The sequence below is a fragment of the Aristolochia californica genome, unplaced genomic scaffold (genome assembly GCF_029961685.1).
Source record: "Aristolochia californica isolate CCGP_79_NKW_82.1479 unplaced genomic scaffold, dmAriCali1.0.hap1 SCAF_2, whole genome shotgun sequence".
In the NCBI taxonomy this organism is placed as follows: domain Eukaryota; kingdom Viridiplantae; phylum Streptophyta; class Magnoliopsida; order Piperales; family Aristolochiaceae; genus Aristolochia; species Aristolochia californica.
In genome coordinates, this window is record NW_027181881.1 from 5,706,155 (window position 1) to 5,720,486 (window position 14,332).

The 14,332-nt window shown below is 36.8% G+C and overlaps 1 protein-coding gene across 2 annotated transcripts in view; it reads left to right on the plus strand.

Annotated features, from left to right (window-relative positions):
- The first annotated feature begins 5,434 nt into the window (after positions 1-5,434).
- LOC137957207 (protein HUA2-LIKE 3-like) overlaps positions 5,435-14,332 on the plus strand; it is a 36,145-nt gene continuing 27,247 nt past the window's right edge. For both annotated transcript variants that reach the window (XM_068804952.1, XM_068804953.1), the window contains exons 1-2: positions 5,435-5,757; positions 6,537-6,613. In XM_068804952.1, coding sequence (XP_068661053.1) covers positions 5,632-5,757; positions 6,537-6,613 — 203 coding nt within the window. In that variant the 5' untranslated portion in view covers positions 5,435-5,631. The remainder of the gene's footprint in view (positions 5,758-6,536; positions 6,614-14,332) is intronic.

The window sequence follows — 14,332 nt, forward strand, 5'->3', positions numbered from 1 at the left end:
TATGTGTTTGAATTATATTATCTCCCTGGCAATTTACAAAAGATTTATGACATTTTTTAGGAGAAGTGCAATATAATGTGTAAAGACAATCTTCTTGAGTACTTTGCCAGATTCAAAGGACCGCTACAAAAGTGGAAGGTTACACAACCATATGCACACTATGTTGCTTCACAGGAAAAACAAAGGGAAAATCGGGTCTCAACTATATGTCTTATTAATCTACCACTGTACTTGGATGTTGCCAACTCACAGGTACTTAGCTTTGCTGCAAAATCTTCTTTTAATGATGTATGTGCAACCATGCTATGGATTCCAGTTAAGGAGTTCAACAGTCAGCCAGAACAAGTGGAATACTTAGCTATGTTGTCCCAAGGGAGAGGGAACAATGGTTCTGGTAGAGGTAAAGGAAGTGGCAGAAAGACAATTGGTAGAGGAAGAGGTAGAGGTGGGAATGCTCCTACCTCTAACACTGGTGGTTAGCAAAGGAAATGTACCATTTATGGGCTCAATGACCATCTAGTTGAAAATTATTAGAACCTACATGGCAAACCACCTTACTTCAAGGATAATCAAGCATCAACCTCTACTACATCTACCAACAGTGAAACCCTTAGAGTCCTCCATAGGAAGAATAACTCTATTAGAAGAGGACCATGACTTGTTTCAGAGATTTAAAAGTATGATGGCAGCTCTCCAAAGTAACACAACTGCCACCATTGCTACTATTGGTACATGTTCCTTTCTCTCATGCTCTATCAATTCGCCTTGGATCATTGATTCCAAGCCTCTGAGCGTCTCACAGGTAAAATTAAAAATTTGTTCTCTGAGATACCATGTACTTTAGACCATTTTGTCTCCATTGCAGATGGATCACAAAGTAGGATTCAGGCTACCGGTACGTCCACCATTTCACCATCATTTTGACTTTCTAATCAAAAGACTAAATTGTTCTATTAATTTTTTTCCATGTCATTGTGTGTTTCAGGACATCAAGACAAAATAGGAGGAAGCGGCCATGAGAAAAGGGAACTTAACTATGTGGACCCTACTACATTAATAGTAGTAGCAACAATCACAACAGCTGAGGCTTCCAAATGGCATAAAAGGCTTGGCCATCCCTCATTAGAAAATTTTAAAAGTTTAGTTCATTCCCTTCATTCGGCTTTCAAAGTTGTCAAGTGAATTTTGTGTGCTTTGGAAACACCATAGATCGGTATTTCAACCCAGGCAAAATAATATTGCTTTTAGTCATTTTACTTTAGTTCATTCGGTTTTGTGGGGACTTGTTAATGTCCCAAATATATCTCAATCTAATTATTTTTGGATATTTTTGGATGATTACTTGAGAGTTACATGGTTATATTTGATGAAGAACAGAGGTGAGGTATCCTATTTTTACCTCCTTTTGTGCTATGGTGGAAAATCAGTTTAAGACCAAGGTCAAAATCTTTCGGTCTAATAACGAGAAAAAGTATTTTTCCTCTGCCTTCGAAAATTTTTGCAAAGAAAAATGGATCATTCAGCAATCGTTTTGTGTTTTTACACTTCAACGGAATGGTGTTTTCAAAAGAAAATATCACCAAACATCACCATCTTGTAGAATTTGGTCGAACTATTTTGTTGTCTATGATTGTTCCCTAGTTTTATTGGCCTTATGCAGTCCTCACTATTTTTTTATTAACCGTATGCCCTCCTATGTACTCAAATGTGCCTCCCCTTCTCCAAATTGTTTCCTGATTCAGTTATCTTCCCATTGGCACCTAAGGTATTTGGATGCACATATTTTCTTCATCACTCGGGGCCTCCCGAGGGTAAATTCCTTCTCTTGGTTGTTAAATGCATACTCTTGGTGTATTCCAAATATAAAAAAGGTTATGTGTGTTACTTTCCATCCTTGAAGAAAACATGTTTCGCAACCGATGTTTCCTTTTTTTTAGCATCAATCCTATTTTTCTGCTAGCTCTCCTCCTAAATTTCATCATCTATAGGGATGACAAAGCCACTTATTCCAATGGATTATGATTTTTAGACTGTGGACTAGCTATCAGAAGACCCTCTCTACACCCGTTGATCAGTCACCTGTAGAGTCTTAAGATGATCCCAAGGTATGTTCCTTCTCTAATAGTTTATGGACCACCTTATGATACTAGGGTCATTTCTCTTTACAAAAGGCCATGTTCCATTGTTGTTAGACCTCCATCCACTTCACAACCTATCTCTCATTATATTTCCACTCACCATTTGTCTTCGAGTTGTGTCTCTTTTTTATCTACAATGTCTTCTTCCACCATTCCTACCTGCTATGAGGAGGCTTTCACTAATATGAGGTGGAAATCTATCATGGATGAAGAGATTCAGGCAAAGTGCCACAAATTTGCTTGGCATTTTGCCACTCTTCCACTAGGAAAAAAGGCAATCGGGTGCAAATGGGTCTTCTCGCTAAAGTATAATCTAAATGGTTTTGTTGTGAGATACAAGGCTCAATTGGTTGCTAAAGGTTATTCTAAATCTTACAATGTGGATTATGATGAAACCTTTTATCTTGTTGCCAAGATGAACAATCAAGCAATTATCCATATTGCAACCAATCCGGTCTTTCATGAGAGAACCAAACACATTGAGATAGACTGTCATTTCATACGAGAAAAACTTCAAGTTGGAATAATATCTATGCAATATATCCATTCAAAGAATCAATTGGCATACATATTCACAAAGGCTATTGATGCAAAGTCACTCACATATACATACTGCAAGCTGGGAATATTTGATGTTTTCTCCCCAAGTTGAGGGGAACTGTTGAAGTAGTCGGAGTGGTATGCTATGTAATTATAAGAGTGAGTAGCATAAGTTATAATTAGTGGTTAGTTTAAGTGTTCTTTTTTATTCTTATGTATTAGAGCATTCATGTCCCACCTATATAATTCAGAAATAAAGAGGGAGGAGCTAAAATTCATGCTTTCTCTTAACCCCTAGAGTTTCTCTCCTCAACTTGTGCTCTTGCCTTTTCGTTTTCATCTTTTTTTCTCTTTTTGCTTATTTCTCCTTCTTCTTCTCAAACCTAATTATCCAAGGATTAAACCCTAGAATACAACAAATACAATCCTAAGGATAGATCATGCTTCATATTACTTCTCAAATTGCATTTTGGATGATTGATCATGACCAGTAGTATGACAGTTCATGTCAATTATCAATATTCTAAAAGGCTTCTAAGCATTATAAATTTTATCATAAGGTGTTCTAGCAAGTTTTAATCAATAGTATGCATCGGTTAAACACCATTTTGAAAAAATTTATCCTATAGCCCCAAAACTTCCTGTGTACCTTTGACTTAAAGGTTAGCTTACTGTTCTCATACATTACTAGAGTTTTTTAGATGTTTTTACCTGACATAACTCTAGTCTCCAAGTCTTCGAACTTCTTATAGGTGATTCTTTAAGATGACTTGACACTTCTTTGAGCTTGAGGTGTTGAGAATAATTTGTCGGTTCCTTGTAAAGACCGTTGGAATGTCTCTTGAAGGCATGACAACTGAAATGCTTAATTTATTTTCATTAACTCAAATAAGTTTTTTTATTGTCAAAATATGATTGTGAGTCAACCTAGGTCAACACTCTAAGATAACAATTTACTTGTTTCTAAAGTCCATTACTTAGCAAACATGTTAATTATACTTTCTTGTTCCAAAAATAAATAAAAATCAAGGAACCGGTGGATGAAATATCGAGTTATAGTTTTATCATGCATTGGCAGTAAAACTCTATTGACCTTAAGTTGATTTCCTTATTGGTTCTTATGATAACAAAATTTATTAGAACTAACAATTTGCAAACTAAAGTATTTTAGATACTTTACCTTCAAGAGTCTAAAGCCTCAAAATGATCAAGCATATTCAAGACCTCAAACACTATTGAAGGACATCTTTTGAAGAAACACCCATAAAGAAGAAGACAACAAGAAGACTATAGTTTAATTGTCAGTGTTATATGTCAAAACTTAGTCACAAATGTAAGAAAGTTTTCCTTTATCCCTTCTTTAAAGTACAATGGTGAACATAAAACTTTAGGATATACCATTGCATATAAACATGTTTAGGAACATCATATACATCCCTTAGAACATGTTAGAGAATTTACACTAAATCATTCTCATGTTTTAAATATTAATTTAGTTGAATTGGCACTAGAATTATCGATCGGCCTCTGCCAATGGTCTATCATATTTGCATTGCACCTGGTAATGATCGATCAATCTACTGGTAATGATCGATCAACTTAACTTTTTAGGACCAATGGTAATATATTGATCAATCAATCCACCGATCAATAAGTCACATTTTAACACAAAAAGAACCTTTATGATAAGTCGATCGATCAATCACTTTACAATGATCGATCAATCAAAGTACTAATTTTTGAAAATGGGAAAAAAATAGCTAGTTTGGTTTGGGGAAGTTATAAATACCTCACCAAATCGTACATAGAGAAGTTAATGAACATTTATTGGTAAATCCTTTGAGCCTTTACTATCAATCTTGAAAAACTTTTAGAAAGACTTTAGAGTGAAAAGGAGAACCTCAACTTAGCAAAATCCTCTACTATTTTCTCTTCCTTTCCTTGCATTTTATATTAGATAAACTCCCTTACTCCACATTGTGCTGCAAAAAGAAGTGGAAACTTGAATCCGTCAAAGAGAAGGTACTCTCCAAGTTTCGGGGTGTAAGTTTTCCATTATTTACTTATAACATCTTCAAACTTAGAATTATGCCAAAACTAGACTACCTATGTCCTACTTACACTCAAAGTTAAACTTACTAAGTTAAATATTAGGACACACGAAACACAACTAGAAAACATCTTCACTAAAGTCGCCTAAATGGCCTACAAATAAACTACATATACACATTTGCCTGTAAAAAAATTTGGTGGAACCAAAGGAGTAATGAGAGGAAGATGGCACAAATAAACTACATATACACCATTCTCCCTATTAATTTCAGTTGTTGTTGTTTTATTTATTTGGAGTAAAATTTATCATTGGATTTTTGTTTTGTTTTTAATTCTTAAAATTATTTTGGGTTGTATTTAATTAATTTTTTTAATTATTTTTACTATAAATTAGAATATCAATATATTAAATCTTAGAGTTGTTAGAGATGGATAGATATTTATTTCTTTAAGCCTGCAATAACCATGGCTTTGGACCGGTTGATCTTTATAAGCGGTAGACCGGGAAGTGGTAGAGCCGCTCGATGCCTTCAGGCTTTACGGGCGAGAATCGTCTGTATAACGTGGCTCTACTTGCTACTGAGGTACATGGCACGTACGCATTACATACGCGTACAATTACGTCTCATATACTCTTATGTTACATTCATTGAAAAGGGTTTGTTTAGCATGCACACGAAACGATCTGTCGCTCTCCTCTCAGTAGTCGCTAAAATCCTATATGGCTGTCTTCTTCTGTTCTGCTTCACCCCGATGGCCCTTCGAGAAAATGCTTAATTTCTTCACTCAAATCCGTCAAAATCAAAGTCTGCTAAACTACCCTTCCATGTCAGAAATCGTCTTATGCAGGAACTGAAGAAATTCTACAGTAAAGTCAAGAGTTTTGCCTTACTGCTCTTTCATGGCTCCCCCCCGTAGGAAAGGCGGGGCAAGAGCTTCTGCCGCCGCCGCCGCTGCCCGCCGGCAGTGGAAGGTTGGCGATCTCGTTCTCGCCAAGGTCAAGGGATTCCCAGCATGGCCCGCCACCGTATGTACCTTTGCCTTATCTTAATGTTTTTCCCTTTTTTTTTCCTTATTTGTACTTAGGGTTCCATGCTGTTTATTTTGTCCTTCTAGGGATTTTACTTTGTGTCTCTATTTCTGGAGGTCTGTGAGCTTCTCTTTGGTTATTTTACTTCTTGCTAGCTGCTTGTTATTTTTTACGTTTAAGTGTTTGCAGGAGACTAGCTAACTTGACGCATTTACTTGGTTTTTATCTAAACTGTTTAATTTCATTTTATGCTTGGTATGATCAGAAATATAGAAGTATTGATTACAAAAGCATTTATTTTGTGCTTCTTTTGTATTTTTCTGGCTCAAAATAATTTTTTAGGGGTTTTGGTTAACTAAAAATCCCGTCCTCGTATTTTCTTTGGGTTGTGATGCAAGGAACGGGCTGTTTTATTTCTTCAATGTAAATTTTGAAGAATCTGTAGAGAAACTAGAGTAAAAATTGAAAGCAACAATGAGAGATGGGAAAGCTGAACTACATGTCGGGAAACCTTATATGACTCGACACTTATATATAGTTATTGTGTATCCGTGTGAACTAGTCACTTTTGCAGATCACGAACCAGACTTGACAATTTAACAACTGGCTGCTATCAGCAGTCTGAAATCTAGGGGGCCACATAGTGGTTGTGCTTGTGATAAATGTTTATGTATTTCTGTTTACTTTGCATATTCTTGATTTTTTACTTATAAGTTCTGATAGTTTTGGTGTCCTTGTTCAATAGTCACATATTTCCTTTCATTTGTGGGTGACAGGTTAGTGAGCCACAAAAGTGGGGGTATTCAACAGATTGGAAGAAAGTGCTTGTCTACTTCTTTGGGACCAAACAAATGTGAGTGTTAGAAAATTGCTATATTGATGTGGTATTCTAACTGATTGCACTTGTTTAGACTTTTGTATGTCCTTACGTAGCAGCAAAATACAATATGTGAAAAATCTTTGACTTGCTGATGCTCCTAGCCTCCATGAATCAATCTTACTTGATTTACTCCTGAAATTGAAATCTAGGAATACCTTACTCTTCTTACTTGAAACGATATGTTAACATGAGTGTTGTCTATATCTCTTGGTATGCTGGTGAACAGAGAGAAGAGAAATGGAGTAGGAGAAGTGAAATTTCATTTCATTTCTTATTTTTTATTTTTTTATTTTTGGAAAAGAAACTGGAATCCTGAAATGAGATGATGTAGTCATTTAGATCTTACTTTCACTTGCTACAGTTAATTGAATCATCTCAACTCACTCTATAACTGGGCTGGCTACTTGAATTAATTCCTTTGAAGTGCTAACCTCAAGGTTTGACTTAGATACTTCTTAGTATGAAGCTCACTTTTGTAACCAATTCTAAGCTGCACCTATGAATTTCTTGAGGTCAGCAATTTGAGTCCCTCCTCAAGCATGCCTTTCCTCCATTTGTTCTCACCTTGTTGTGGTTCAACTGTTTCTAACAGACTTCTGAACTCTGATATTTCAAGGTGAGCCTCTGTGATTGGACTGTTCTGTCTCTGGGCCTTGATCAACTAGTTGGCTGGACTGACTTAATAATGGGTAGAAGTGTTTAAGAACTGAGCATCCGTCATGAATGCCCATTTTGTATTTTAAAGTAGGCCTAAGAGCCCCAAAATCTGCGTGCAAGTGTCCAATAAGGATTTCCTAAGGTATGTGTCTCTTGGGGGGATGTCAAAATACTTTTGGACTTGGTGTAAGCTCCCTTTGTTTGTACGCAATAGTTATAGTGTACAAGGGTCTAGGGTATTCCCATACTGTAGGGAAGATGTATAGTGTTTTATGAAGTGTATCTACGGGCTCATAGTTGCCAAAACTGCATCACTTGTGCGTAATTTAGTCATTCATTGTTTACATTATAGGTTACGTTGAGTGAAACCCTCATTTGTAGTCGGTTATTTGGGAAGTAATATTTCTAGAGAGAGTTCTTAGAGCCAGCATGCTCCTTTCTCTCCTTTGCTTTTGTGGGGTGGTGTGAGTTTACACTATTAGAGTGAAAGGGCTACACAGGTTTGATTGGTCATAAACATGTAGGCTAAGTGTTGGAAAACATGTAGGCCTGTGTCTCTTTACTCCACAAATCATAGGTAGAGGTCTAATTATTTGCACTCAGCATTTCTAGTTGGATGTATGGAAATTCTTGCTTCACTTGGTGTTTCGCTGAAGATGACTTCCTAGTGGCCATCCTTCACGTCTAATTTTTACCTTAGCAGCTCATGAGATGTCAATCCATTGCCTCCTATTCAATATTGCTTATTCCTTCATGTATATTACCTTATCACCCTTATATTGCAAGGGTGTGATTTGATAAGCAGTCCTGGAAGCTTGTTCATTTGTGACCCTTGATGGGATGTCATGAATTGTGTACCCTCTACAGTGTTGAATGGTCAAATTCCTCTCAGTCCTTAAGCAACCTCATAAGCTTGTTCGTTAAACTTTATGCCCTCTTTAGAGGTGAATGGTCAAATTCTACTCAGTCCTTAAGCAACCTCAAAAGCTTGTTCTTTAACTTTATGCCCTCTTTAGAGTTGAATGGTCAAATTCTTCTGAGTCCTTAAGCAACCTCGAAAGCTTGTTCTTTAACTTTATGCCCTCTTTAGAGTTGAATGCTCAAATTCCTTTTAGAGTTGGGTTGTTTTCGATACCTCCCAAGTGTTTGGTTGTGTCTGTTTTGTCCATTCTTTTGCACCACCGATGGACAAGTTCGTTATGGACAATTGTCTCGTAGATCTATTAAGTGTATTTTCCTTTAGTACTCTTGTCACCAAAATCTGTATAGATGTTATGACTCTTTTGCTAGAAAGTTATATGTGTCTATGGATATAGTGTTTTTTTGAAAACTCTAATTTCTTTTTTTTTTTTTTTTTTGATGAAGATGTATTAATAAAACGGAAGAGAATTACAAAATTTGTAGGAGCACGTCCCTTACAACCAGCGATTGTAGGGTAGCTCCCTGCTTGGCAAGCACATCAGCCGCTGAATTAGCGGATCTTGGAATGTGAGACCAAATTTTTTTGAAAACTCTAATTTCTTTATGTCATCTAGTGTCGTGTGTCCAAAAGATTTCTCGTCTTCTCAATTTGGTCCACCCTCAACTTCTCTTTGGGAAATGGCCATTGTCAATATAGATGAAAAGGAAAAACCACTATAAGTGTATCAACAGATGAAACATGTGGGCGTGGTTAGTGAAAATGCTATCTCTAAAGATGCCACTCCACCACCATCATTAACTTTGATAGGAAATCCTGTCTATTTTTTTTGAAAAAGATGTATTAATAAAACGAGAAAAATTACAAAATTTGGGGGAGCAGGTCCCTTACAACCAGCGATTGTAGGGTAACTCCCTGCCTGTCAAGCACATTTGTTACCGAATTAGCAGATCTCGGAATGTGAATCCAAATACAAGAAACAATTAAGGTAATTTCTAAAATTTCCCAAAAGGTATCCCAATGCCTCCACGGGGGAGAGGATGCACTCTCACACCATCCTATAACCACTTTTGAGTCACTTTCGATATGAAGAGGCCCACTGCATTTGTCTCTGGAGACTCAGAGATCGGAGAGGAGGCCATGTAACTCTACAGACATAGAGCCAGATATGCCTAGAGGACCGGCATAAGAGAAAAACTGATTGCTGGAATGATCTGAAATAACTCCTCCGAAACCAGAAATCCCAGGGTTACCAAGAGACGAGCCATCAAAATTTAACTTAAGATAACCCGGTTCAAGAGGAGTCCATTCTTGCAGAACCAGGAGCTTTTTCCCAGAGTGCATCATAGCCAAATTTCTCCAGTTTTCACGAATAGAGGTGCCCAAAAAGCAAGAGAAGACTTTCTTGGTCAGAAGCCAAGTTGATATATGATCCACCACTCGGTGGAAATCCTGTCTATTTGATCTTGATCTGCTCACTACACTGAAGAAGGGGGTATGATCTTCAATTTGCCATCCTCTTTCCAATTATGTTTGCTATGATAGATTATCTCCTTCCAATAAATCCTTTGCTTCCTCTCTTTCTGAAGCATCTCTTCCTAAAGATTTGCAAGAAGCCCTGTGGTGTCCACATTGAAAAAAACATGACGAGGAGATGAAAACACTATTATCAAGACTGATGTTGCAGTTGTCTTACCCCCAAATGGAGACATGATTGGGCGTAGATTTATACAATTAAATTTAATCTTGATGAGACAGTTGAAAGGTACAAGGTGAAATTGGATTCTAAAGGTTACACTCAGGCTTATAGAGTCGACTACTTTGACATGTTTTCTCTAGTGGCTCGATTGACATCAATCAATATTTTGATTTAAGATGTAGAAATAAAGGGTGGCTCTTGTTTCAATTTGATGTGAAAAATGTCTTCTTCTATGATAACATTGGTGAACTGGAGCAACCTTTATGATATGTCACTCAATTAATTGTGTAAGTTGAAAAAGTCATATATGGGCTTAAACAGATTCCTAGAGCATGGTACTAGCCATCAACCATAGGGTTATTGCACAAAAGACAGAGGAAATATCTAAACTTTAACCTTGATCAGCAGAGGGATCAGAGAATTGCTTTCTTGGAGAAATTGCAAGCTTAGATACTGAAGAAATTCTTGCTGGAAACTCCTTGCAGCCAGATCTTAACCTTGCCTGGATACCATGTTGAAAGTGATAATTGAGACACAAGAGAGGGAGAGAAAGATCCCTGATAGATGCAGTACCCATCAGGGTTAGAAATCAACCTCCTTTTCCATATATATTCACTTAAGTGAAAAAAAGATATAAAAATCAGCTTCTTTAAAAAAAAAAAAAGAAAAAGAGAAAAAAAAGAGATAAAGTTACATAAATGCCCTTCTATACTTAAACTCTTATAACTTTCTAAATACATCTCAGAATTAAATAAAATTGTACTACATAATTTCTATATGTAGACAAGGTTACTATTATCCTAAAGGGGACAATATAACAAGAGTAAAAGGACCAAAATACCCTTTAACATGTATTTCAACACTATTCAGTTACATCATGGTACACAAATAAACATAGTTACCAAAAGGAATTTCTTTGCTTTGGTAGAGGTAAGAAAGCATATTGGCAGATTGAATCTTGGAAGGACGCTAGGAAGCATGAGTGACGATAAAAGTGATTTTTTCATGGATTCTCACAATTGTTTAGGAAATGGGGGAGCAAACAATCAGATGATCAATTGAGTCTCAACTTGAAGCAGGAGTTTTTGTGGCCTTTGCCTTTCAAGCTTGTCCTGGTAACAAACTAAGAGCAGGGCTTTTGGGGGACCAATAGCTTCCAAAAGGCAGCTTATGGATCTTCACATAGATAAGCAATGGTAATTTCCATATGGCTTTATCGTCCCGATGACCTCTTTTTTTTGAAATGATGCTGAATTTTATTAAGAGAGAGCTCAAATGAGTAAATTACAAGGGGAAAACCTTCCCAAACAATGAGAGGTTGCTGGGAGGTTACGATTTTTGGCAATTTATTAGTCAAAGAATTGGTTGATCTAAGAACGAGGTTCCAATTATAATGAATAGATGACACAATGTCAGCAATACAATCAGTGATTGGCCAGTGGCGCCAAGGGGGGAGCTATCTTTTGAACACTAGCTGATGACAGTCTTTGAGTCTCCTTCGATAAGCAGCTTGCCATGGAGGCGCTCTTTGAAGATTTGGAGGCCGAATAGAAGAGCACTCACTGCAAAGTATTTGAATCAGCAATACCCACCAGCCCGGTATAGGATAGAATAGGGTCTCCACTGCTGTCTTTGAAAACACCACCAACTCCAGCCGGCCCAGGACAACCTAAAGCACTGCAATCAAAATTGAGTTTTATGCAATCGCAAGGGGGGGGGGGGATCCCAGGTGGCCATAATTGGATTCCTGTAGGGACCTGCAAACCCCAATTTACCCAAAGGGAAACATCCGATAGAGAGGCAAACTCCTTCCTAGTATGTAACCAACTCGAGATAAGACCCATTGCCTGAGAAGTTGTATTATCTGGGGTGCTAGCCTTGGAGTTGAATCTCCAGTTCTTTCACTCGAGCCATAGGCACCATGGGACATGCCAAGATAATTATCTTGCCCAACCTAGGAAGACGAATTCCCATAACCATCTCATAGGTGCCAAAAAGGTCTTGATGTAGCCCCATTTGAAGTCTAATCTTCTGAAATATCTTCATCCAGACTTGCCAAGAAAAATCACAATGTAAGAGAACATGCTGAACTGTCTCGTCGCACACACCACAAAGGGGACAAGTACGATCGGGGGCTGTGTAGCCTCTTTTATGGAGGTTGTCAGAGGTGAAGATCTGTTCCTTGATGGCTGTCCACGCGAAGAATTTGATTTTACTAGGCGTTGAGAGTTTCCATGCCAGGTTAGCCTTGTGCTTGTGCATGTTATAATCTTGTTTTCTGATATGAGAGTAGGCGGATGCAACTGTGAATCGGCCATCAATGCTGGGCTTCTTATTCCAACCTTGCATCTTCTCACAAAATATTGTAGTCAGGAAGACCAACTCAAACCAATAAACTTTTGTTTTTTAATTCTCCCAATAAATCTCTTAGACAAATGATCTGAAAGTAATAAAACAAAAAGTTGTAGCTAATTGCCTTCTTTGAACTGGGTTTGCTAGTGTGGTCACTTTCTGTGTTCCATGATCCAGAATGGCATGAACCAGACTTCATTATTATAGATGGAAAAACCAATTTTGGGGTTGTAATTAAGATATTTTTTGAAAGTACCACAGTTTCAGGTTCATCTTACACTCAAAGAGTACCCTTTCTGAAGCATAGATTGGTCTTATTGTTTGAGTGATCAGCAGACTCCAAGATTGCCAGTGAGCTGTCAATTCTGAGTTTTGTTCGGCAATGCTGAGTTTTGCACATTTCTTATCTGTTATTTGGTGGATGATCAAGGTTTTGTATCATTGTTCATGAGCCATTTTCATCTGATCATTTAATGTGACATGATTGTTGCAATGTTCTCAGAATTTTGTTCACCCATGTTGTGGCCTTCAAAGTGGTTCAATATGCTATTTTACAGCTGTGTCATGTTGCTGATAAGGTTGATTTTTAGTGGTACTTAACTGATAATTTTAATATTAGTTGTACATTAGGCAATATTGTCAAGGATGCCATCTTTTAATATTTTAATGTTATTTGTAAGTTAAAGCAACAGTGTCAAGGATGTCATCTTTCACTTGGAGTGAAAGAATCCTTTTTTTTTTTAATTTAGAATGCACAGTGTACTCTTCAAGGTTCATTGTGTCTCTCAAACTATGTAGAGCTTGATTAATTGACATCCTTATATTATTTTTCTTTCATTAGGAAGCCATGTATTATTCAGTTGGGGTAGTAGAGAACGGGTTATTGTCTGAGAGAAAACTGATATCTGTGGGCTCATGGCAATGATTATTATTCTTTTTGAATGTTGTGAAAGCTTTATTGCAAAAAAAAAGAGAGTACAAAAACAGAAAAAGTAAAAATAAAAATTGAAGAAAAGAAAAGAAAAGAAATATAAAATGAATACAATCAATTAGCCGGGATTAAGCTCACAACAAGCTGTTGCAATTCTGTGCACTCATTTGCTAGCTGATCTGCTATTGAATTTGCTGGATGTGGGATGTGATACCATGAGCTTTGTTTTTTGATAATGAACTCAGTAATTTGAAGGAAATTTTGATCGAACATTAAAGGTGGCTGGGACTTTCCACATCCCCCATGAATTTACAAAAGCCAAATCACCCTCAACAATTAAAGGGAAGTTGAAATGATTGTAATAAAGTAATAAGCCTTTTCCACCATCCATACTTCTGCCTCCTGGGAATCTACTACCCCAAGTGGTTCAAAATATGATAACAAAAAATGCCCCTCATGACTCGTACTACAGCTCCTATTAGAGGTATCAATTTTTCTCATCTAACTGATTTTCCGTTAACTGTTTATTAAATAGAACAGAATGGAATAAAAAATTTCACCCGATTCAGTAAGCAAACAATTTTACCAGTCTACTGCTTACTGTTTATTCAAAGGATCGGAATCGGGTTGTGGCAATTTCAACCTAATTATCCATTACTATCTAACTCCAAGGTCTAAAAGTAACTTCCACTATATTAAAGGTATAACTTAGAAGATAGTGCCCTCATTTCTCTCATAAAACTAAGAAGATAATCTTCTTATAATTTATTTAAAGAAGATGTTATTTTTAAATATTTTGTGGTAGGTTGTTATATGATGTTTTTATAGGTCTTTAGGTATTATGAAATGATGTCAGGCTATCCTTTTAATTTGTAAGAATTTTTTAGATTTTATTAAATTTTTAACTAAATTTCCATTTGTTGACATGTTTACCTGTATGGTAATCGGGTAAATAAACAAAAATGGAGTACTTTTATTGTTAATGGGACAGGGCAGAAATGGAATAATGATATCTGGAATAACTTTTTGTTTCGTCTGAATACCATTTTCACCTCTTAACTCCTATCTCACCTGGCCCTGGTTACCTTTTGAGCTCCCATCAAAGTTGAAGAAATGCATTGATGGGGGCTTCCA